At 50.5% G+C, this 24,885-nt stretch overlaps 2 protein-coding genes, 1 long non-coding RNA gene and 1 pseudogene across 4 annotated transcripts; 2 read left to right on the top strand and 2 right to left on the bottom strand.

Annotated features, from left to right (window-relative positions):
* Positions 1–1,985: 1,985 nt before the first annotated feature.
* IMP3 (IMP U3 small nucleolar ribonucleoprotein 3) lies at positions 1,986–3,121 on the bottom strand. The gene has a single exon (XM_037163864.2). The coding sequence runs from the start codon at positions 3,035–3,037 to the stop codon at positions 2,483–2,485; it is 555 nt and encodes a 184-aa protein (XP_037019759.2). The 5' UTR covers positions 3,038–3,121; the 3' UTR covers positions 1,986–2,482.
* Positions 3,122–4,303: 1,182 nt separating this feature from the next.
* On the top strand, positions 4,304–4,437 carry LOC119038721 (uncharacterized; annotated as a pseudogene).
* A 295-nt stretch (positions 4,438–4,732) lies between these two features.
* Positions 4,733–10,146, bottom strand: LOC119038586 (uncharacterized). Of its 2 annotated transcripts, XR_008390010.1 has the most exons (3): positions 9,785–10,146; positions 8,840–8,937; positions 4,733–6,890 (listed from the first exon to the last, which is right to left on the bottom strand). It is a non-coding gene; the product is annotated as an uncharacterized LOC119038586 (long non-coding RNA). The 2 variants fall into 2 exon arrangements; XR_005080441.2 differs by lacking the exon at positions 4,733–6,890 and having other exon boundaries at positions 8,773–8,937; positions 9,785–10,139.
* Positions 10,147–10,246: 100 nt separating this feature from the next.
* On the top strand, positions 10,247–23,694 carry SNX33 (sorting nexin 33). Its single transcript, XM_037131095.2, has 3 exons — positions 10,247–10,486; positions 10,793–12,879; positions 18,660–23,694. The coding sequence occupies exons 2-3, from the start codon at positions 11,412–11,414 to the stop codon at positions 18,911–18,913; spliced, it is 1,722 nt and encodes a 573-aa protein (XP_036986990.2). The 5' UTR covers positions 10,247–10,486; positions 10,793–11,411; the 3' UTR covers positions 18,914–23,694.
* Positions 23,695–24,885: the final 1,191 nt, after the last annotated feature.

Below are 24,885 nucleotides of genomic sequence, written 5' to 3'. Positions count from 1 at the left end.
GAAACCTTTTCTGCAAGGAGTCAAGAACTCACACATTCAAGCATGCTCTCCCTCCTGGAAGCATACCCATGTCTTTCTTCCCTTCCGTACAACTCCTAAACTCTTAAGGGTCTCCATGAGACTTGCAACTAAGGGAGCAGTGGACAGCAGCAGTTTGTTCTGGGCTAACCCCCCTTAACCTGTTCACTAAGCCCCTTGTGTCTGACTTCTGTGAGCTGACAGTAGCTCTACCTTGGCTCATTTCTTTCCTATATTGTTTCTAGAGAGCCAAGCAGCCCTGCCTAGGCCTCTCTTGTTGCTTCTCTATCCTAGGCTGTTTCTCATTTCACTGTGCCCAGCTTTAATAAACGTTCCCTCTCTAAAAACAAACAAAATTCACAGGAAACTTGACATTGAATCAAGATTCAGAAAATTTAAATGTAGATGTAGCTGTCCTTATTGCCTCTATCATGGAGATCCTTCTGATAATATTAGCATGGGGAATAAGTATGACATGGAGTCAATTTAGTCATAAACCTCATTCCTGTACTTTTTTTGCTAGTAATTTTAAGGTCATTATGCAACAGCTTGGGAAAACTACTCTATGCTAGGATAAACTGCATATCAATATTTTAAAAAAGATTTTATTTATTTTAGAGGGAAGGGAAGAGAGGGAGGGAGAGAAACTTCACTGTGTGATTACTCTCACATGCCCCCTACCGAGGACCTGGCCAGCAACCCAGGCATGTGTCCTGACTGGGAATCGAACGGGCAATCTTTCTGTTTGCGGGCCAGCACTCAATACACTGAGCCACACCAGTCAGGGCTGCATATTAGTATTTTAACAACCTATGATAGAGGTTTTGTGATGTCTTTTTCTTGTCTACCTTGATGCCAATAATTTATAAAGAATCTCTGTAGTTTGTACTTGAATGACTTCAACACACTTCTTTTTTTTTCATTTGACTGAAAGAAGCACGCACCAATAGGTCTCCAGTGTTGTGTTTTAAAAGCCTGAAGTCAAGATTTAAAAGCAAGTGACTTGTGTAGAAACAATATTTAAAAAAAACATGGTTTGGCTAGAGTATTAGTGCAGGGTGTATTAATTAAATTCTCTGGTTTTCAAAAATTTGAACTGTAATATATTTCTTGGTGAGCTATTTCAATTTTTAGTAGCAAATACATGTGTATATAGGGCATCTTATTAATATTTGAGGCTTAATTGAGACCTTAAAAAAAAAACCTGACACATACTAAGTGTCAGCAGTGTCAACATTGAATTTCTTAAAGGGAGCATGATTCCAGCCCCACCACTTATTGGCTATGCAATCTGGGGTAATTTGACCCATCTCTCAGTTCCCTCACCTGAAAAGTAGAGAATACAGTAATTGGATTCCCTACTTGAGTATTGGATGAAATGGTTAAGATATGTAATGTACTTAAAACCACATTTGCTAATGTCATCCTTTCATTGTGCCTCATTCCCTTCATTGTTTCTTTAAGAGCTGCCTCATGCCAGGGGATATGGAGGAGGCACATGTAAAAGCCATTCCACTGGTTTGGCCATTCTATTTATTCTCCTTGGAGAAATCTTGTGTGAAAAACAAAGTGTCTCCCTACTCTTCTAATTCTCTCCCACTCCCAGTAATATCTACATCTTCAAGAACCTCCTGGGCCACTACTAACTGCTGGATGGCCAAGCTACAGGACAATTATTTCCTTAAGTAAGCAAACACTTCAGCCCTCTAATATGGTATTGGGCTGGAATATCAACAGGAAGTTCTATGGAAAGAGCTCTGCAGAAACACTCATTCCAAAGGAGACTGATAAAATGACAAATTTGCTCAGCCTGTACAACAAACACCCTGCAACCCTTACATGCCACCCCTGTTGTAGGGCCTCACTTACCGGCAGACAGCTGCTGACCCTATTACTTTTCTCTAGGATCCTGAGCCAAGGAGACCTGTAGATCCGACCTCATGTGAAAAAAATCAAACAGGCAAAAATTTGCACTTACAAAGCAGCTGGACCATTTATTAGCATTAAAAAAAGCATTCCTTTAAACAAGGGATGGGAATCTGTACACTAAAGGCTTACCCATTTTATAAGAACTTAAGACCAAATTCTCTACACCAGTACACAGCTTAATCATGAACAGCAACAAAAATTAGAATTAAATGAACCAAATTGTCCCGCTAGGACATAAGGAGAAAGCAGGGATGGATGCGAAGTTTTTGCTTTCACTTCACAATGTTAAAGGAACAAGAGACTAATAACTCCCCAGTGCAGCACAAAGCTGCTTCCCATTGTTTCAAGAAAGTCACATTTAATTATCAATGGTCCAAGAGCTAAGAAAATTTCGTGGAAAACAGGGGCGTACCCTTTGGCTTCCAGTGTGCTAGGACTGGCTGACACACTTCGGGAAAAGCGTCCTTATAGAATCTCCAGCATCAGGTCTCAGCTTCCCAACCTATAAAATGCAGCAGTGGCGGGGGAAGACCCGTTAGGCTTCCAGATCAAAGTCATCGCGCTCCTCATTGTACTCCAGCACGTGCTGTTTGATCTTGGATGAGTCAACCCAGGTAACGAAGTCCTCCATGCTGCGGGTGACAAGAAATGCGGGGTCGGTGACCACGTCGGGGCCCACGCGCACGTGGCCCTGCTCCACGAAGGCCACGGCAGCCTGGAGGTGCTGCGCCATGCGCAGCTTAAGCAGCACGGTGGGTAGTCGGCGGCGGCAGAAGGACGAGGCCGTGACGAAGTCGCAGAGCTCGAGTGAGGTGCGCGTGGGCACCAGGCCAAGAGCATACAACTTGTCCAGCAGCGCTGCGGAGGAGCGCACGCGAAATGGGTCGCGCTCAGGCAAGTCGCGTAGGCGCCGCGCCAGCTCGCGCACTGAACGGCTCAGCTGGTTGTAACGCGTGTAGTCCTCACGCCGCTGCAGCCGATAACGCCGCAACACGCGCAACTCGTGCAGGTTTTGGTCAGTGACCTCCCAGTTCAGAAAGTCCACCTGCTTCAAGAGCTTCTGCTCGTGAAACTTAAGCTTCCGGACCATGACAGCGGTTGCAGGTTCCTTAGACGCTATGCAGAGCACAAGTTCCGGGTTTCGCGTGACTTCCGCCTCCGCGTACCTAGAGCCACTCGGACAATTGGGCCAATGAAAGGAAGATGAGTGGCCACGCCCCCGACTTCCATTGGCCAGATTGGGACCACGCCTTCAAACTATATCTCGCGGTTTTTTCCTTCCCTCCCCAGACCCAGCGTAGACGGATCTGGTCGGGGCCGGGAGGGCGGAGCCCAGTTAAATTTCCCGGAGCCAGTCTTCTGTATGTTAATGATTTTTGTCATTCAGATGGCTGTGTTTTAGGGACTCCTAGGATAATCTCCCTATAAGAGCTAAAGAGGCCAGTTGCGAGGAAGGGGGAAGACGGCGCTTGTTTCTTTGGGTTTACGCAGTGCTGACCGTTAGGTTCCTTTAACTTTGTAGAGGACCTTGCGGGAGGGCGGAACGTTTTTTCCTGCTAAAAGGGGCTGGGCTGCAGTGAACCTGTGAAATACAGGTTCTGCGGCCGCTTCCTACACGGTCAGAATCGGGATCTGTATGGGAGCCACCTGGGAATCTGCATTTTGGCAGGAGTGCCACTTGATTCATAAAACCCAGCAAGTTTGAGAAGCTTGGGTAGTAGGTACAAGTCTTGACCCTTCAGTTCAGACTCAAACGAATTTGCTTGACTGGGTGGATATCTGGTCACACCTAATATTGAGTTAACGAAGGTAACTCTTTCAGCTAGTTATTTCTCTAACCTATACCTGCGTGTAGGCTGCAAGACTAACCTCTTTATTTGCCCAAGCTTTTGACGCCACCTAGCTTCTTCGCTGATCATTTTTTGTATGTTTTTTTTTAAGTATAATACTTGGTATATGGTAAATAGAATTCGTATCATATGTAAGTTATAACGTATAATGAATACTTATAAGCCCAACAACCAGTTTAAGATAATATCACCAGGTCTCCCGCCCAGTCTCCCAAATGGAGGTAAAGGTATCTATTCTGAATTTTTTGTTTTAAAAAAAGGTTTTAGCCCTGGCTAGTATGGCTCAGTAGATTGAGTGCCGCACGGAAAGACAGGGTTCGATTTCCAACAGGACACACGCCCGGGTCGCTTGGCTGGGTCTTGATCTGGGGGCGTGCGAGAGGCAACCGATCGATGTATCTCTTACATCAATGTTTCTCTACCTCTCTTTCTCCCTACCTTCCCATCTCTCTAAAAATAGATAAATAACATGTTTTTTAAATGGAAAAGAAAAGAAAAATAGTTTTATACTTACCTGGCTGGGTAGATACTATAATCACGAAGGTGGTTTTTCCCACGGCGAGGCTTATCCATGGCACCCTGGATGTGCTGACCCCAGCAATTTCCCCAAATGTGGGAAACTCGGCTGCATAATTTAAATTTTTTTAATCCTCAACAGAAGACATTTTTTTTTCATTGATTTCAGAGAGAGAGGAAGGGAGAGAGAGAAACATCAGTGTGAGAGACAGGCATCCATTGGTTGCCTCCCATACACGCCTGGAGCAGGATCATATGAGCAGGGACCTGGATCCAAACGCAACCTACGTAAGTGCCCTGACTGGGAATGGAAACTGCAACTTTTTGATTACAGGACATTGCACCAACCAACTGAGCCACACTGTCCAGGACAGCACTGCATAATTTTTGGTAGTGGGGGACAGCATCTACCCTGGCAAAAACAAAAGAGAGAAAGAAAAATAGTTTTATCATTATACATGCATCCCTAACTATGCATCCTTCTCACATAAAGTGTAGCTTGTGGACCAGCAGAGAGCTCATTGGAAATGCAGAATTTCATGCCCCATTTCTGAGCTACAGAATTAGAATCTGCATTTAACAAGATCCCCAGGTAATTTGTATATACACCAACATTTGGGAAGTGTTGCTTAGAAGGAATTACACCATATGGAATTATATGTAGCTATAGTTTTTTTTACTGCTGTATAATACTTCATTGTTTGGCTCTATCCAATTTATTAATCTTTTTTCCTTTTGGGTTTTTTTGAAGGGACTATTTTTTTTAAAAAGCCATGTTATTTATTCATTTTCAGAGAGATGAGAAGGGAGGGAGAAAGTGAAGGAGAGAAACACTGACTGGCTGCCTCTTGTTTGCCACCAAATGGGGACCTGGTGGCAACCCAGGCATGTGCCCTGACAGAGAATTGAACTGGGAATCATTCAGTTCACAGGCTGGCGCTCAGTCCACTGAGCCACACTAGCCAGGGCTGGAGGGACTATTTTTTTTTTAGCAGTGCTGGCAGTAACATTCTTGTAGGTCTTCTGTTGCACATATGCATACAATAACTTCTAATATCTTGGAGCAGAATTGCTGAGTTGTAAAGTATGTGCATGTTCAAACTTCCTACATTCTGTCAAATATTTAATGAAAGTGTTGTCCTTTGTTCCTCGTTCTCAATTATTTTTAAAAATTTTTGGTAACTTGAGGAGTATGTGGTGGTATTTCATTGTGATTTTAGTTTTAATTTCCCTGAAGAATAAAGGTTTCATATATGTTTACTCCATCTTGGAATGTCTTTTCATGTCTTTTGTCTATTTTTCTATTAGATTGTATGATAAGTAGAACAATGCCACCCCACCCCAAAGATGTCCACCCAGAACCTGTGAGTGAGTATGTTACCTTACATGACAAAGGGGATTTTGCAGATATGACTAAATTAAGGATCTGGAAATGATGAAATTATCCTGGATTGTTTGGGTGGGTGCCCTGTAATCACAAGGGTCCTAGTAAGTGAAAGAAAGAGACTGAAGAACCAGAAGAGATATGATGATGGAAGCAAAAGTCTGAGTGATGTGATTATTGGCTCTGAAGATGAAAGGGGTCCTTACTAGAGGAATATGGTCATCCTCTAGTAAACCCATAAAAGCAAGGAAATGGATTTTTCCCTAAAGTCTCCAGAAGGAACACAGCTGTGCTGACACCTTGATTTAAGCCCTGTGACTTTGGATTTTTGATCTCCAGTACTGTAAAGTAATAAATTTGTGTTGTCTTAAGTCATTAAGTTTGTGGTAATTTGTTACAACAACTACAGTAACAAACTTATATAGATTGCTTGCTTTTTTTTTTCCTGGTCAATTTGAAGGTGTTCTTTATATATCCTGGGTATTAATCCTTAACCAGTTATATATGGTACAAATATCTTCTCCCAGTTTGCACTTTATCTCCACCCTTCATATTCCCCTAGCCTCATTCCCTTCTAGCTCTTGTTCAACACGTCTGCAGCAGGACTCTTGGCTAACTTCCTTCTCCCCAAACATGATAAATAAGTAAATTATATGTTAGCAGGCACCACCTGAAACAATTCAGCAGGACTTAGAAGGGCTTGGGGTGAAGATGGGCTATAATTTTAAATAGGGCATGTCAGGGTAGGTTTTATTGAAGTGGTATTTAATAGATAGTCATGTGCATATCTAGGGGAAGAGGCAACAGTACAAATGCCTTAAGACAGGAATGTGCCTGGCATGTCAGAAAAGGTGTAACAACCATCTTGGTTGAAGCAAAGTGGGCTAGGCAGGGAGGCAAGGGGACTCACATAAAGAAGCTTGTTGGTCTTTGTAAGGACTTTTCATGCTGAGTTTTGTGCAGAGGATTGACATCTAACTTATGTTTTAGAAGGATCACCCTGATGCCATGTTGAGAACAGACTGTTGGGAGGCAGAGGTGGAAACAAACCATTTAGGAAGCTGTTGCAGTGATCCAGGTGAGAATGATGGTGGCCAGGACCAGGACAGGAGCAGTAGCAGGGAGATGATGATTAGAGGAGTCCCGGGATAATGAGGGAAGTCAAGGATGCCTCCAGTTTTTGGCCTGAGCACCTGAAAAAAAAGTACTCATCATATGACATAGGCAAAGGTGCCAAGTAGAACAGGTTTGGGGGTGAAGATCAGAAATTCAGTCTTGGCCATGTTGGGTTGGAGATGTGTATATTTCCAAGGAGAGAAGTCAAAGAGAAAGATGTGAATTTGGAGTTTTAAAGAAAAGGTTGGGGTGGAGAATTTAAAAAGAAATTGGGTATTATTGGCAAATGAATGGTATTTGAAGCTGTGAGTCAGAGTGAGGTCATTAAAGGAGTAAACATGGATAGAAAAGATAAGAGGACCACAATACTGGAGTCACTCTAGTGTTAAGAATTATTGGAAAGAAGAGGATGAATCAGGCAAGTAGAAGGAAACCAGAAGAATATGGTCTCCCCAAGGCAGGTGAAGAAAGTGTATGCAAGGGGAAGGAATTACCAAATTGGTCAAATGCTACTGATAAATTGAGTAGAAAGAGGAGGACTGAGAATAACTAGTGAGTCATTGATGACCTTGATTAGTTTCAGTGGAGTGTGAAGGTGAAAGAATGGCTAGAGAGGTTTAAGAAGAAAAAGGGTTTCATTGTAGGCAACTGGTTGGTATAGGTGCCGTTTGCATGAGCTTTGCTGCAAAGGTGAGCAGAGAAATGGGGCAGCAGCTTGTGGAGGAAGACGAATCAATCTTTTTTTGTTTGTTTGTTTGTTTACTCTGTGGGTTGATTCTTCCCTAATACCCACATATTGTTGATTGACATGCCTGTCTGTCCTACCTCCATAAACTCCCATATTTCCTTCTCTGTAGTCCATCACTCCTGCCCTGTTTCAGGCCCTCCTCATCTCTTGTCTGCATTACTGTAATATTGTCCAGTGTGTCTGCCGGGCTGCATAGGTCATCCTGGAAATCCCTGGCCATGGCTTTCCCTTGCTGACTCCTTTCCTAAGGAAGGAAGTTTGATGCCTGGATGGGGGGGATGGATGCTGTTTCCTGTGCAGGAATCAGAGTCCCAGCAGGAAAGAGAGAACAAACTCCAATTACAATAAGGTGAAGAGAATGTAATAAAGGAACTTCCCCTAAACTAATGGGCAGAGTATAGGAAAACCACAAAGGTTAGTGGTTTCCTGCGATGTGTGACCAGAGGCTCTGTAACTCCTAGGCTTGAAGAGTCCCTGGAAGGGTGGGAATGGAAGATACAAGCTCTGGAAATGTCTGCAAAGCTGAAGAGTGAGTTTTCCCTAAGAACTCAGAAATAAAGGTGGCTCCCGAGAGTTAGAAAAACCCACCCAGAGCAGATGTGGGAGTAAATCAAAGACCGTTGGCCTGTAAATGTGTGACCAAAGTGTTTGGGAACCAACTAAAGACCATCAAGGTGGTGGCTGGGGGCCCTTCAAGGGAATGGGGCTGGACTAGGACCCTAGATGTGTGAGAGCAGAAATCACATTTGTTATTTAGTGAGCTAATAAAGATAAAATGTTTACAACAGTGCGAAGCACTAAGGAAGTAGCTGCTATTGTTACGCCTAGCTTGGAGAGAGGCTTTGTGAACAGAAGAGAGATCACAGAAAAGAGCCATCTCAAAGCAGCTGGGAGAAACATGTATTCATGCTCTGGTCATAGAGATACTAAGCCAAACTGAGGCCTTAGAATCAAGGCTGCTACTACAGAGGGGGATAAGATCTTACAATTTCTTGGTTGACAGACTTGTCATACCATTCTCTTTTCCCATCCTGGGGGTTCCAGGTTCACAGTGCTAACCTTATGGTACCTGGGCTTCCTAAAGAGCAGCTCAAACTGCCTCGATCTATTGATGCAAAAATTCAGATTTTTTCAACCACAGATTGATGTTTCTTTCCCTCTCTTTCTCCTTCCTTTCCCCTCTGTCTAAAAGTCAATAAATTTTAAAAATCTAAAAAATAAAGACTTTATTTGGGTCAGATGCCAGCCTTGCACAGGGTGGGTATTGGATCTATTCACCAATAAATTTGAGTTTTGGAGCCAGAAGCCTGCAAATCACATCCCTCAAAATGGCCAGTGGTGTCCACCTTCAGCAGTACTGTCTTCTGCCAGTTAATCTGCAACAAGTGGGAAGAGTGAGAATGAGTGGGAAGTAAATCCTGGCTAGAGGGGTAGGTAAGGCTCCAGGGCATGGCCAGGAAGGGAGTAGGAACTGAAGCTTTTGCTTCACAATGCCTCCTCCTCCAGGAAGACTTCCTTGCTCCATTCAGGCTGGGATCTGTAGCACATTTCATGGGACTGGTCACCCTGGGTAGGGAGCATCTGTCTACCTCTCCAGACACACCTGAGCACCTGGAAAGTCAGGACAGTGTCTTATTCCTCTTTGTATCCCAGGGTCTTGGTACTGAAAAAGCTACTTAGTTAATGTTCCCTTGAGTGCATGAATTGGAATGAATGAGACAGAAACAGAATGGACGAATTAAGGTCAAGAGGGTGAATTGTAAACACTCCAGAGCAGGAACCCAGACTGCCTTGTGCTGTAATTCCAGGGCCCCTGAACAGTGCCTGGCAGTCAGTATCCAAAATGTTCCGGATGGGCTGGTCAGTGAAGGGTCAAATCCTCCTTGCCTCTTGCTGCAAGTCTACCCTGACCACCCCTCTCCCCTCGCTTCTGCAGTTGCTGGCAGACAGAACACCCGGTCCCCGCTGCTGCACGAAGCAACAAGGAACCAGGTGTGGTGCCTGAGCCTGTTTCTGTCGCTCAAAAAACTTCCATGAAGGAAACTTCCCAAGGCAGTTCCTGGCTCTGTCTGGCTAGGGTACTAGGACCCGCAGCAGCCCCTATCCCAGGCTTCTTCTGTGAGGGTGCTGCTGCCTCTGGGGGCCCACCCGGAGAAAAATCCCTGGCTGCACCGCCACTGCCCAGTCCCACCAGAGCGGAGGTGGGGAGCGTGTGTGACTCACCAGGCACCCTTCTTTAATCGCCTCTTGCGGTTCCGCTCTGGCACACTCCTTGCAGCCCCTCACTTTGCAAACTTTCAGAGTTCTCCTTCACTGGCGTAACGGAAAAGGCAGGGAGAGTGACTGGATCCTAGCAAGAGAGGAGGTGGCAGTGGCTGGCAGGGGAGGAAAGAGTTCAAGATGCTCAAGACCCTCAGGGCGACAGGTTTTTCTCCCCGAGGGCTGGCTGTTCTTAGAGGCTGGTATCCCAGCCCCCACCCCCTACTGAGTCCCGAGTCTTCTCCTTCTGGAATCCGGATCTCGCAGCGAGTGAGGGGCCATTGCACTGAGGTAAGCTAGGGGCAGGAGGGCCGGTTGGGCGGAGCCAGCGTCCCTGCCCTGCCCCTCGCAGCCCGGGAGCGCAGAGGAGTGAGTTTGCCTGCTTTCCCTCCCTCCATGCCTCTCCCAGCCCAGCTCCTCCCCCGCGGCTGTTTCCTCCTTCTCCAGGACGCCACCTCCCGGAATCGACTTTTTTTATTTTATTTATTTTTTACTTTTTGGAGCTGGCCAGTCGCTGGCTGTGCCGAGGGTCTGCGATTGCTGGAGGAGTGGGCTGGGGCGCAGGGGCCACAGACTGCCGCCCACTGCGGGACCCACAGAAAGGAGGCCGACCGGCCCGCCACGCCATCTGCTCGCTGGAGCTCACTCTGCAAACTCCTGTTGAGTGTATGCGTGCAGGACTGGGCGGGGGTTCTGTACGCCGGGCGCTGGGTGGCTTACCTTTGGACGGGGTCCTCGACTCGGATCGGGTCAGCTTCAGGCTCATAAACTGCTGAATAATTAGGCAAACAAAAGAGGCCACTCAACTGGTGGACAGAAATCGCCTGAGCGCCCCGTTGCTCCCTTCCTTCCTTTGGGTGGGGGCTGGCCACTTGGGTGAGGAGCGGGCGCTGGAGCGGTCAGGGGCCCCTTGGCCTGCCTGGTCTGAGAGTTGGCCGCCTGTTGTGTAAGCCTCGGTCCTTGTTTTCCCAGTCTGGCTCGTTGGGAAGCTGGACACATCCACCCTTGGACTGGATTCAGGAAGCCACTGCTTTTCTCATTGCCCTTCTTGGATTTTCTGGATTTTTGAAAACCCAGTGGCCCAAGAGGAGTAGGAAGGAGGAAGGAGCAGAACTTCAGAGGAATGTGACAGAGTCTTCCAAGGCCTGAGGAGCCAGAAGGAGCTGGGAGCCAGAGCTGCAGGCATTCTGGAACCATTTCGGAGCGATTCTCTTTTGTTTTAGAACGTTGTTCCAGTGGAAAGTGGAATACTTGCCCTCTCAGAGCTGATTTCTCCAAGTCACTTGACTTTTCCTCTGGAAGTGGGAGGAGGGAGAGACTCCCCTTCAGGGGCTGCCAAGGGAAGGGGGGAAGACTATGGATATGAGGTCCCCCTGCCCCCAGGCATGTGCTGGGGGACTTGATAAGGATGTTTCTGGGCCATGGGCACAGCTTTGAAGAGTAGGAGACTGGATAGCATCTCTGGGTGCTGAGACCTGCCTTAGGGACCGAGAAACTGAGCTGCTGGGACAGGCATTGGTTTGGTACCTTCCTGGACACCTCAGTTCTGGGCAGGACCCTCTCCTCATCTTTCTCTACCACTGGCCCAGCCATGGCACTGAAAGGCCGAGCCCTCTATGACTTCCACAGTGAGAACAAGGAGGAAATCAACATCCAACAGGGTGAGGACCTGGTCATCTTCAGTGAGACCTCACTAGATGGCTGGCTCCAAGGCCAGAACAGCCGCGGTGAGACAGGGCTCTTCCCTGCCTCTTATGTGGAGATCATCCGTTCTGGCACTAGCTTCAACCATGCTGACTACTCCAGCAGCCCTGCAGGCTCTCCAGGCACCCAGGTGAGCTGGTATGACAGCCCCAGTGTGGCCAGCCCTGGGAGCAGTGGGGGCAGTTGCTTCCTGTCAAACCAGGGTAGCTTTGAGGAGGACGATGATGATGACTGGGATGACTGGGACGATGGATGCACAGTAATAGAGGAGCCACGGGCTGGTGGACTGGGCACCAATGGGCACCCCCCACTCAACCTCTCCTACCCTGGTGCCTACCCCAGTCAGCACATGGTCTTCCGGCCCAAGCCACCCCTGGAGAGACAGGACAGCCTGGCATCTGCCAAGCGAGGTAGTGTGGTGGGACGCAACCTCAACCGTTTCTCATGCTTTGTGCGCTCTGGAGTAGAGGCCTTCATCTTGGGTGATGTGCCCATGATGGCTAAGATCACAGAGACATACTCCATTGAAATGGGCCCTCGTGGCCCCCAGTGGAAGGCCAACCCCCACCCATTTGCCTGCTCCGTGGAGGAACCCACCAAACAGACCAAATTTAAGGGCATCAAAAGCTACATCTCCTACAAGCTCACGCCCACCCATGCTAGCTCCCCTGTCTACCGGCGTTACAAGCACTTTGATTGGCTCTATAACCGCCTGCTTCACAAATTCACTGTCATCTCTGTGCCCCACCTGCCAGAGAAGCAGGCCACAGGCCGCTTTGAGGAGGACTTTATTGAGAAGCGGAAGCGGCGGCTCATCCTCTGGATGGACCACATGACCAGCCACCCTGTGTTATCCCAGTATGAAGGCTTCCAGCATTTTCTCAGCTGCCTGGATGACAAGCAGTGGAAGATGGGCAAACGCCGGGCAGAGAAGGATGAGATGGTGGGTGCCAGCTTCCTTCTCACCTTCCAGATCCCCACGGAGCACCAGGACCTGCAGGATGTGGAGGATCGTGTGGATACCTTCAAGGCCTTCAGCAAGAAGATGGATGACAGCGTCCTGCAGCTCAGCACTGTAGCGCTGGAGCTGGTGCGCAAGCATGCAGGGGGCTTCCGCAAAGAGTTCCAGAAGCTGGGCAATGCCTTCCAAGCCATCAGTCATGCCTTCCAGTTAGACCCCCCCTTTAGCTCTGAGGCCCTCAACAGTGCCATTTCTCATACGGGCCGTACTTATGAAGCTGTTGGTGAGATGTTTGCTGAGCAGCCCAAGAATGACCTCTTCCAGATGCTCGACATGCTGTCTCTCTACCAGGGTTTGCTCTCCAACTTCCCAGACATCATCCACCTGCAGAAAGGTAAGAGCCAGTGCAGCGTGTCTGGAGACCTGTAGTGAGTCTGCACTCTGTTGGATGTGGGGTTGTGAACATGGCCTACACAGGTGGAACAGCTCATCGAGTCTTTCTGTCTTCGTCTTGTTCATTCATTCAACAAGTGTGTTGAGCACCCACTATGTGGCAGGTGCTATTCTAGGTGTAGGGATGTTATTGTGAATAGATCTGGTCTCTGTCCTCGTGGAGCTTGCTGTTTACCTTCTTGTTGTCCTTTCCTTCCTTTCTCATTGTTTTCTTCTGTTTCTGTCTCACTTTCTCATCATTGCATTATACAATGAACCCTTCAAGGTGTCAGGTTGGGTCTGGGGACATGGAGATGACCAGGGCCTGGACCTTGCCCTCGAAGAGCCTCCACAGCTATAGACCCAGACAGTGAGCACAATGTGGCCTATCTTCCCTCTGAGTCACAAGCTCACCTCCCTTCAAAGTCTGTTCTCACCATTGCATGTCCTAACTGCAAGTTCCCAATCTGTGTACCAAAGGTCATTGGTCCCCATTTTGCAGATGAAAGGTGGTGTCCACCGAAGAGTGGTTGCACAGGGAGCCCATGGCCCGTCTGGGACTCTCCCTTCTTTCTGTGCCTACCCAAGCACACGTCCATGTTGGCCACCTCCCAAACCTGGCCATGTTTTCAGTTCTCACAGACCCTGTGTAGGGGAGGGACAGGATGGGCCCCTCTCTGTTACTGCAGGGCTGTCAAGGAACTGCCAGGGAAGTGACTCATCCTGGGTTACCCAGGGGCACCTAGGCTGGGCTGGGGAGGAACCAGGGGCTCACGGCCCATCTAACTCTCCTTTCCTGAGCTGTCTTCTTACCTGAACAGTGAGTGGGGCCAACCTGACCTAACGGGTGACTGAGTTCTGGGGACAACAAGCAGGTCAGATGTCAGAAGAAGGTGTGGTCCTCCCTGGGGCTGCTTAGTAACTCAGGAAGACTGTAGGGCGTGGGGCTGGCTCCTTGGCCCCTAGGCCTTGAGGTCAGGCCTGGCTTGGTTGGGAGTTTTTCTCTGGGTGGGGCCAGGAGTCAGACCTCTGGATTATGCCTGGGGGTCAGCAAAAGCCACCCCCAGGTGGTCTTCAGTATCCAGGAGTGTCTGGTGCGAACCGGCCCTGCTCTCCTTAACCAGGAGGTCGTCCTTGGTAGGTCCGAGCTTCCTTTCTCCTTTCACTTTCTCTTTTCTCTCATCTCCTCATTCCTGTCCTCCTCCTTCCCTCTTCTTTCAGCTTTAGGAGACTTGAGCCCTGAGCTCTAGTCTTGGCTCTTCCCCCTGGAAAGTGCCTTCCTGTCTCTGGGGCTTAGTTTCCTGATTTATAAAACAAGAAAAAGTAGACTCAGCCAGCCCATAGGCCCAGGGTTGGGGAGGGAGACACCTCGGAGGGTCTGGCTGAGGACAGTGATGCCTGAGATCTAGCTCTGAGCAGGGACAGGGCAGGGGAGATGGCCTGGCTGGTTGGGGCCCACTGGGGCAGGTGTCTCCCTGGTTCAAAGAGGAGCCACACCCACTGCAGCCTTAGGGCCTTGGAAAGCCTGTTCAACCAGTTCCTTGGGTGGCATGTTTCTATGAGGGCAGTGGGAGGGGGAAGCAGGGGCACAGTGGTTAAACTGCTTCTAAACCGCTGCTGTAGGGTGCCTGGGGACTTTCACCCAGGGCAGAGCTGGGTGCATCAGGCAGCCCCATACCCAGGGCTCCGAGGCTTGTACTGAAATAGAAGGGAGTGAAGCCAGACTGGCCTTTCTGACTCTTGGGCAGGGAGACAGAGCTAAGAGAGGCCATTTCTGACTTTCCACTTGAGGTGTTTCTAAGAATGGGTGGCCAACAGTCCTCTGGCATGATGCATTCAAGCTCAGGCAGAGTCCAGCCCACCTCTCCAATAAGCAAGCCCCCTCTGGGCTTATTCTTTCTCCTTCTGGACTCTGCACTGCCATTCCTAGGCCTGTGTTCTGGTGAGTTAGGGAGGGGGCTTGGAATCTGGCTGACACAGGATTGGGCAGGTTTTGGAGGCCCATAGCCTGCTGGAAGGAGGAGGGATCCCATGGTGGCCCTGCACTGGAGCCTTTTCTCAGAGAAGGGAGCAGGGAAAGTGGGTGCTCAAGATTCTGTCCAGCTTGTCTGGACATCTGAAATATGGTGAGGGTGTGGGAGAGGCCATGGAAGAAAGGAAATGGGAGGCCTAGATGGGATCAGGAGGCCAGAATTTGGACAAACATTGAGACAGTGACCTTGAGAGAGTTCTCTCCCATCAGTGTTTACCTTAGTGAAATGGGACACAGAGTCTGGGTGACGCTAAGATGAGGCTCACCAGCCTGTCTGCCCACTGGTCCAGCCCCTGGACTTAGTCCAAACCAGGGCAGTCTTGAGGGCGTAAGGGGGCTCTGATAATAGTTTCCTTGGGACAACAAGGGGAAACAGTGACTGTCTAGGGCTCCCATCTGAGAGCCGTGGCTCCATCCTAAGACTCATCACATCCAAGCCAGGAAGGCCAATGGGCACCCTCCATTTTTCAGAGGAGGTGCAGTGAGGTGGGATGTTGAGCAGAGCAGAAATTGGAGCCCAGGTGTGTCTGACTCCACAGCATTGTGTCCACTGTGCCTGACAGATGAGGGAAGGAGCTCCCCCAGGGATGGCCGCCTGGCGTAGATGAGCTAAGAGGGGAAGGAGAAGGAAGGGAGGCTTATCTAAGCCTAATCTCTAGCGCTAACTTACCTAGAATCCTTGGTGGGCTGGAGGCAGTCCCAGAATCACAGAGCATGCATGGAGGGGCCAAGGAGCTTCTAGATTGGCCAAAGTAAAGTGGCTCTTGCAGGCCAGGCACCTGCCTTGGGTCAGGTGGGCCCTCTGTTCTGGGCCATCATCTAACCCTCCCTCTACCAGCCATCCTAGGCTTCCATAAACAAAGAGAATTATCTCCATGAACCACCCCACCTGCTGGTTCTTGCTGTGACTAAAAAGCAGTTTGCACACAACTGCACGCAGCATCTTGAACTCTTATTGCTGTCCTAAGTACTTTATGAATATTAATTCAGCCAAACCTCAGTTAATCTCAGTTAAATGGGTAAGGTACTCTTACCCATTTTTCAGATGTGGGAACTAAAGCATTATTCTGCCGTGAGCAGTTGTTAGTAGCATCATATTTAGTCCAACCTGACCCCTGTGACATTGGGAGACCTGTAGACCAGGCAAGGAGAGTGGCTTGCTAGAGGTGACACAGTGAGGACCAGGATGTAGGACTCCTGCCCCCAACCTGGAGCAGATGGTGACAATCTCCAAAAAGCGGGACAAGACTAAGGCAGGACTATGCCTGGACCCCAGCACTCAGAAGCTCCAACCTCCCTTCCCCTCTTTCTGGGACCCCACCTATAGGACAACTGCCATGGCAGGAGGCTCCCTGGGTCCTCGGCTCTCAGGTTGAGTCCAAATTAGAATGAAGGGTGGGTGCTGGACAGGCCAGAGCCCTGACTCCCAGCCAGTTTCTGGGGCATGTTCGTGTTAGCTGGTCTAGGCCCCAGATCTGAGTCACAGGGTGGAGAGGTGACGGAGATCAGGGTGGGGCCTCCCCTTTTCCCTTACTCCCTGGCTCCTTGCCTGTCTGCCTGTCTTTGAATACCTAGCAATTGCAGTCGATTCATTTCTATTCTTTGGGCCTTAATCTCCTTATCAACAAAAGGGGCCTTTCCTTCCTCCAAGGCCATGGGCAAGAAGTACCCTCTCAAGTACAGGTCCACCCTCACTGTCCCTGGACTTTCTCAGGCAGGTGGAATCCAGTCTGGTTTGTGTTTCCTCTTCCAGTAGGTTCCTTTTTCTAAAGCTTAACTTTAGTTTCTTTGTCCTGTTGTTTTCTACCTTCCTTTTTGTAGTCCTTCTTTATCCCTTTGGACTTTCTCAAATCCCTGAGTCCATTGTCTGGGGGCCCCACACGAACGCCTGGCTGACCTGGTATGGGCACCCTGCAGTGGAAGTCATGTCTACCTCCAAGCCGTGGAGGGATACCTCTGGGCCAGGCATCTCCTATGTGAGGGGCAGGAAGGAGGTGGGAGCCCCTAGGCAAGTTTCTTCCCTTATGGCTTCAGTTTCCTCTATATGGCAGGGGCCTGGAAGATAGGCAGGGCATCTGGCCTGCTGCTCTGAAGTCTTGTATTGATCTTCATCGCAGGCTTTGAACTGATGCTGCTTTTGCTGCTCAGGTCTGGGCAATGGGGGTGGAACAGGACTGAGTGGGCTGGGAGCTGGTGACTACAGGGTTCTCACGAGTGCTGTGAGCAGCCCTGGAGACAGTCCAAACTTGAGTCTGTCCACTCAAAATGACAGTATTAACCAATTAGCTATGTACTTGTTTACTAATATGGGTGCCGCCGGTTCTAAAAGCTTCCAGAGCTATTTCCAGAATTAGAGCCCTGGGCCTGGCATATAATAAATGATTAGGAAATGGATCTTGAATGAAGTAAACAATTTGAGGGTAAAAAGAATACATTTTGAAAACCCTTGAGAAGCCTCCTTAAAGAAGCAATGTGAAGCATGGACAGTGAGCATGTTAGTTTTGTGCAGTGGATCCTTTTGAAGTACTTGGGAGGGTGCTGCCCACTGTGCCATCCCTTCCCATCTTCTTATTCTCTGCACAGTGGATTCTCTACACCCACTGCCAAACGGCCCCCCCTTCTTAGCAACTGTCCCCACTAGCTTCAGTGCAGGATTAGTCAAGTACCAGTTAATTCAGAACTGGAATCTATTCACCAGTTGTTTGTTGATTCATTCAGATTCTTCCAAAGTGGGTCACCTGCCCAGGTTTATCTCTTGCCTTCCATTTGTCACCTGGTTATTACAAAGGCCTCCTCTAGTCCCCTGGGAGCTGGAGTGAGGAGGGGCCAGAGCCTGTCTGTGGGGGAGACACACACAAAGGAAATCTCCAGGTGGCCTTTGAGGCTCTGTTTCAGAATCAGCAGTGTGGTGGGGTGGGAAGCATTGTGCTTGGGAGCTCTGGTACACCTGATGGAAGGCACTGAATTGAGCACAGGGATCCAGGGGTCAGAGAGGTGAAGTTAGGAAAGAGCAGGGTGAATCTGATGAACATGGGGTCAGTGTGGAATGGGTTCAGGGTCCAGCTCCCAGAGGGCCTCATGAATGAGTGTGGACCTTGATCTGCAGACACAGGGGAGCCAGGGAAGGCTTGGGTGTCCAGCTTAGCTACTCTTCAGCTGCTTTAGAAAACCTCCCAGGGGGTGGGACTGAAGTGGGGAGACCCTGGGAGGCTGTTGTAGTTGTCCAGTGAGGAACAGGCTGGATCAGCTCAGTGGTCATGTATCAGGATTTGCTGTGGGCTAGGCTTTGTTCTGGGTGCTGAAAACATTGAGCTCACAGCCCAGAGGGAGGCAGTTAGAGAAACCACAGGGTGGTAAGAGCTGTGGGAGCGCTGAGAGCACCTAATGCAGTGGGGGTACTGGGGGGGCTTTCTGGAGGTAATGTTTGAGCTGAATTAGGACATCCTAGTCCTAGAAATCAGTGTAGCAAGCAGAGCTGTGACTACTTGGGTGTGGGCTGCTGATAGTGCCACAGATTTGGGTGAGGATTGAGGACATCCTGGTAGAGATTCCTAGTGGCTGGACCAGGGGGAGTATTGGAGCTGGAGCTGATAAGGGTACTGTCTGATAAGGCTGCTGACTGCCCTTGAGGAGACTCGTGGAGGGTTTAGGGAACATACTGGGGAGACCAGAGCCCTAACCTCCCTTGTCCTCTGCTCTGCCTGTGCCAGGCGCCTTTGCCAAGGTAAAGGAGAGCCAACGCATGAGTGACGAGGGCCGCATGGTGCAGGATGAAGCGGATGGCATTCGCAGGCGCTGCCGTGTGGTGGGCTTCGCCCTGCAAGCCGAGATGAACCACTTCCACCAGCGCCGTGAGCTCGACTTCAAGCACATGATGCAGAGCTACCTGCGCCAGCAGATCCTGTTCTACCAGCGGGTAGGCCAGCAGCTGGAGAAGACACTGCGCATGTACGACAACCTCTGATCTCAAGTACCTGGCCCCACCCTGCCTTCGGCCCGGTCACTGCAATGTACTCTGGTTTCCAGACCTCCCACACCAGCAGTAGCTGGGGGTGGGCTCTGGAAGAGTCACGGTTACTCCTGGGGAAGTCTCTTACTCCTTAGAGGTCAGGGCACAACAGGGGTGAGAATGGGGCCGGGAACCCTCCAGGCTGAAGCCTGGGCTGCTGGTCAGTCACTTGAGGCCAGGCCAGGGTCTTAGCCCACCTTAGAGCCTTCAGAGCTTGTTCTCCTGGCTGCCACCCACTCGTTCACTCAGCAGACACGGGGGTCAGATGCTGGACACCAGGGCTGTGACATGCTTGCCCTCAAGGTGTCCCCAGTCAAGGTGGGGATCAGACACAGAAACAGATGGGGGTGGTGCGGAATTACCCACAGTAAATAAGGGTCCCTGGAAGCTCACAGAGGAGACCACTCATTTTACCCATCAGGGAAGACTCCATGGTGCAGGTGACATTCAAGAAATGTCTTGAAGAATGACAAGGACCTGCCAGGTAGTAAATGGGTGCAGTAGATAGGACATTCAGAAGAGAGGTACAGCATGAGCGAAGGTACAGAGGCCTGAAAATACCCTTCCTCTCCCCCTCATTTTTCCTACCTTGCTTCCCTACCTTGATGGGGAGGGATCTTCCTTGTTCCCTCATCATCTCAGTCCCTGTCCCTCTCCAATCCCCACCCCTTGTGGAATGGGCTGCTGGCCAACTCCCTCCTGACCCCCATTCACCTGCTAAGCCCCTGTTGCCCTTGGTTAGGGACCATGCAGCATCTTTCCCCTGGGCTCCAGGTGCTAAGACAAGTCATGGACTCTAGGACCCTGCTGTTGTCTTCCTGGTGGGGACATCCAAAAGGTACCAGATTTTTGAGTTCACTAAGCAATAGCTCCTCACACTCCAGCAGGCTCTCACCCCAGGCTCCTGGGGTCCTCTACCCTGTGAATCCTGGAATCCTTCCTGGTGCACAGTGGGAGACCCAAGGGGAAAAGATAGGCTGGCCTGCCTACTACCCCAGGGACCCTGAGCCCACCCACCCATGGCTAGCCTCACTGCAGTGCCCACCTGGGTCCTGGCCATTTGTTTACATCCTCAAGGGGGGCTACTCCTACCCCCCAGGCCAGGGCCTGGTCCAGCATCGGGTTGGGTAGAACCGACAAGTGCCACTGCTAGCCCCTCCAGGAGGTCACGGCCATTCCTGGCTGCTGCTGCTGCTTGAATATTTTTTCTTTTTTTTTCCTGATGAACCTTTTACAATTAAGATAATAAAAAACATGACTTTTTAATTTAGATCCTAGAGAAGATGAAGGTGGGGGAAGGATAGAACACTAGTTGTCCCTGAGGCACAAAATTTGCCCCAGAACCTCAACAGCTCAGGGGCGGGCTGTGCTGGTGGGAGGTGCTGTCTGGGGATCTGGAGGTGGCCAAGGACCCCAGCTGGATGCACACCCTTCCCAGACCTCACTCACATCTCACCAGCGGTGGCTTCTGCCAGGGGGTTGGCTCTGTTGCTCTTATCTATGGCTACGTGTTGCATGAGAGAGGAATGGGAGGCTATGTCCCAGGACAGCCTCATCAGTGGGGTTCCTCTCCCCAAGAGACCTCGGTCCAGGAGAAGGGGACGGAGCTTAGAAATGGTCATTTCCCAGGTAGTCCTGGGTGTCCAGCTGTGTGGTAACTTCCGTGTTGGAAACTGAGGACACCCCAGCCCTGCCCTTGGGATTGCCCCAGGGAGCGTGAATGGGAATCTGCACACGTGGGAAAGAGGAGTGTGGTGAAACCACGGTGCTCTTTTGGGGCAGCGGAGACTTGGTGCAGGGAGGAGAGCTGTGGTCCAGGCATCAGGGGGTCTCTGGCCAGGCCAGGGGCCCAGGAGCTGGGGGCAGGTGGAGTGGGGGAGCGGGCTGCAAGGGCTCCCTATTCAGGGCAGAACGTCCTCAGGAACTTCTGGAATGGGCCCTTGATCCTGGGTCAAAATTAGGTCAGATTTGGGACTTTCTGTGGACCTTGCCCCTCCTTCCTGCCTGCCCTCCTCCCCTCATTTCCATCTCCTCTGAGGACCTTTCCTACCTTAATCTTTTCTTAGCTTTGACATTCATGTCCCCTCTGCAGAGGGAAACCTGACCACAGCAAGGGGCAAGGGGAGGGGGAGGGTTGGTGGCTCCTTCTTGAGGCCAGTCTGGGTGGGATGGGAATGTTCTTCTTAAACCCACAGTGCCTGGAAAGTCCCCACTCGTGCTTCCTGCCCTGGACCGCCCTCTCGTATCCCTTCCTTGAGAGGGGCTGCCTCCTACAGCTCTCCTCCTCAGGGAGTGGGGGTTGGACCTAGGAGAAGAACCAGAATGCAAAGTCTCGGGTTGGCCAGGCCTACTCTAGGTATCCTGAGGTCTCTAGGCTGAGATATCATGTATGGTGGGGGCTGAGAATATCACAGCCCCTCTCTGTGATTTCCGTCTATGCGTGGGTTGGGGTGTTGGGGGAATTTGAGATCTGTTGGCCTTGGGAGAATAATGTGGGGAGTATCCTGGTGGTGACATGGTTTGCTGGCTGGCCTCTGTTACATGCCAGGCACATGTTCCAGACTGAGCTGGGCCAAGCTGCCTCCAGTTCCCTCTCCCATTTGGCTCGGAGACAGGTGGAAAAAAGGTCTCTCTTTCTGCCCTGGGCAACTACTGGGACAGAACTACCAAACCTGAGGGTTTAGGACCCCTGATACCCAGTCTTGGCACAGTCCAGGGAAGGAGTCTGTTTTGCGGCTGTATGTGGGGTGGAGAGGTGGTTCTCAGACCCTGCATCCTGTTGTCCCCCGGACACAGGAGGGCTGTGAACCACTGTGCCACATCTGGAGCAGCGCAAGGGCTGGGGGGGAGACATGGTCCCAGGCCCAGCTCACCACTGCCCCTCCATCCACTGACACAGCCACACAGCCCTCCTCACATCCACACAGTCCCAGACACTATGGCCCAACTCAAAGCACATATAGCTACACACAGCTGCACAATTCCTCTATAGGCATGTAAGTCACACCTGGCGATATGCACACATATGCATGGTCATGTGCTCTCACAGTTGCACTCCTAGCTACAGTGCCACACACACTCACATTCACAGCTACGGCCACACATGTCATCTATTCACAGCATCAGTCTCAACTGTGTTATATCACTCACAGCCATTCCACAATCTCATGCACACAGTCGTACCCTCATACGGTGATACACATATACTGCCATAAAGTCACACATGCACATAGGAAAGGTGTCACACACGTGTAGCTGTACCTGGACCACATCTGCTCCACCTTCTGGGGGAGCCAGCTAGGATCATCCATCACTGGACACTACAATGTCCAGTTCTTCGTGGACATACAAGGAACTTGAGGTCTAGTGGCTGGTGGAAGTCAGCTGCATTACCCAGTGTTCCTCGGGGATGGGGGTGCTTCAAGCTAGCGCTCAGCTCCCTGTAGGCTATGTGGCCTGGCCTTGCCTGCCTCCCCCCACGCTGCCCGTGCCCAGGCCAGTCAATAGGTTCAGGCTGCCTCCGAAGTCCCCTGGATGAAGCCACAAAACAAGTCTCCAGGCATGTCTCCCACTTCTTGAACCAGAGCTGAGGCAGCTGTGTCCATAAGAACAGGAGCCAGGATGCAGTGGACAGAGCTCAGGCCTTGGGCTGGAGGAACATTCCTGCACCATCTCCCCAAGCATGCAAGGACTGGGCCCGCCCTGACTGCCTACCCGCTGACTCAGATCTCCAGGAGCCAAGCCTTCTCAGTTCCTTGCCTCTCCCCGTTAAACCTGCTGCCCCACCAATTCAGCTCCGGCACCTCTCTCACTGGGAAGGGTAGAAAGAGATGGTGAGCCCTAGCAAAAAGATCATGGGGAACAATAAAAATTTACCTCCCCGGACTTAGCTCAGGAAGGCCAATTGGGAAACGCCTCTTTGGGGTTCAGCATAGCTTAACACAAACCTTTTTTTTCCTTAGGTTTTATTTTGTTAGTCAAAGCTCAGTGCAGTCCCGTTTGTTTAAGAAGCGGTGTCTCTCACACAGCTGTGGAGGCCACGGGAGGCCACAGCCTCCTTGGTCCTTACAGCAGCCTTGCTAGGTGGGCATCATTGTTCTATTTCATGGGCAAGAGACCACGACCTGGCCAGAGGGAGGATAGGATCTGCCTAGACTCACACGATGAGTCTGAGGAGGCTTGAATCCAGCTCTCTGGCTTCATTCCTTAACTCGTTTAGGTTCAAAGGAAGAGGGGGTGGCAGATTTCTACTTCAGAGGTGGGAAAGAATGAGAAGGCTGGTGAACCCAGCTGCTGAAATGTGAAGGGCTCAAGGGTAGGTGGGCCCCACCAGGCCCCAGAGATGAAGAGGCTGGTGGCGGTGGCACTGCACGGAGGGACTCGGACTCCCTTACAGATGAACGTCTGAGGAGCGCCGCTTCATTTTTCTATAACCAACCTGAATTCCTTTCTTGCTGTTTCAGTGCCCCACATGTTAGAAAATTAATCTCAAATCATATGGGGACCACTTCTTTCCTGAAGGATGCATCTACATTTTGGGGGTGGCACATTTGAAGACCGTAGGCAGGTCCCTGGCACTTTGAATTTTGGAGGCCGAGCCCCACACTCTGGCACACAGGACATTTTGCTGGCATTCCACATTAAAAGTCATTAATATATACCTATTTGAGTTGGGTTCATTGCTACTCGACCATGTCTTGTCTTATGGATATTTAATTAAACTCTATTAATTTCGATTTTGTCTTTTTTTTTTTTTTGCCTTTTCTCTGGTCGGCTCCCTTCACCTGCAGCCTTCCCACCTGCTTTGATTCCCATCCTGAGGCCTCCGGGGCTCGTCCTTTCTCTGCTTTGGCCCTCTCAGTTGCCTTTGTACCTTGTGGGGTCAGGGGTGGCAGTGTCCCTTCTGGACTTGTGGCCATCAATCCAAAGCTCCCATCTCACGCTCAAGCACAAGGAGTTCTGGAGGCTGCTTAGAGACGCTGCAGCCCTCTGTTAGCCCAGTGCAGGCAGCACTGTGATGGACGCTGGGTGGTCAGCATTTCATAACCACCCTGTGTACAAGGGGCCAGGAAATGAAGCCCAACGAGGCAGGTGCTGGAGCGTCCCAGGCCGGTGTGAAGCCGCCTGTGCAGTCCTGGGCCACCGGTGCTGGGAGGGAAACAGCTGAGGCCTGAGGTAGAAGGGCTGGCTGGAGCCTCAAGGAATCTGGAGACTTCTGGTCTGGCAGAGTGGCAGGAGGGCTCTGGGTGGGGCGGGGGAGTGTGCGGCTCCTTCGGACAGCCACGATGTACCCCCCCCCAGATACCAATAAGCTCTCTGGCTTCTTTCCCTGCTCTATCCAGAAGCAGGACCCAAGTGGCCGAGCCCAAGCACAAATCCTACCCTGTACATACTTGTTTTAGGGATATTTCTTAACTAATCCATGCTTCCATGAGTCTATTTATAACAGGAGTGGCAGATGGCTTTTAGCAAAAAAAAAAGCTACATAAACAAAATGGGTCAGCTGGGCAGTGCCTGCACGAAGCAAGTACTTAGTAATGAGCCTCGAGGATTATAAGCCTTTGAGCAGAAACTTAGAGCGGTTCAGGCCAAGAATATGGGTGCTTCATTTTGTAGGTGAGAAAACTGACTGGGTGAGACCTTCAAGGCCACATTCAGGGTAAACGGCAGGGCCTGGGACCAGGCCTACTCCCAGACCTTGAGCCTTGCACGTATTGCCACCCTGTCTTCGTGAGAGCAGACTCGGGGGGGCTTCCAGGCTGTCACGTTATCTGTCAGTACCCACTGGGCCACAGGCCGTCGTGTGTTCCACTGCACACAGGACAGCATGGCCCAGGGGTTACGAGGCAGGCTCACTCCTCGGGACTACCCCTACGGACTACCCCTACGGACTCCCTCTGTGGATTCACTGGGGGACCTCAGGCAAA

Source organism: Artibeus jamaicensis, unplaced genomic scaffold, assembly GCF_021234435.1.
Source record: "Artibeus jamaicensis isolate MK-2021 breed Jamaican fruit bat unplaced genomic scaffold, CSHL_Jam_final scaffold_286, whole genome shotgun sequence".
In the NCBI taxonomy this organism is placed as follows: domain Eukaryota; kingdom Metazoa; phylum Chordata; class Mammalia; order Chiroptera; family Phyllostomidae; genus Artibeus; species Artibeus jamaicensis.
Note: the sequence above shows the minus strand (reverse complement) of the source record. Positions and strands in the feature narration are given on the sequence as shown.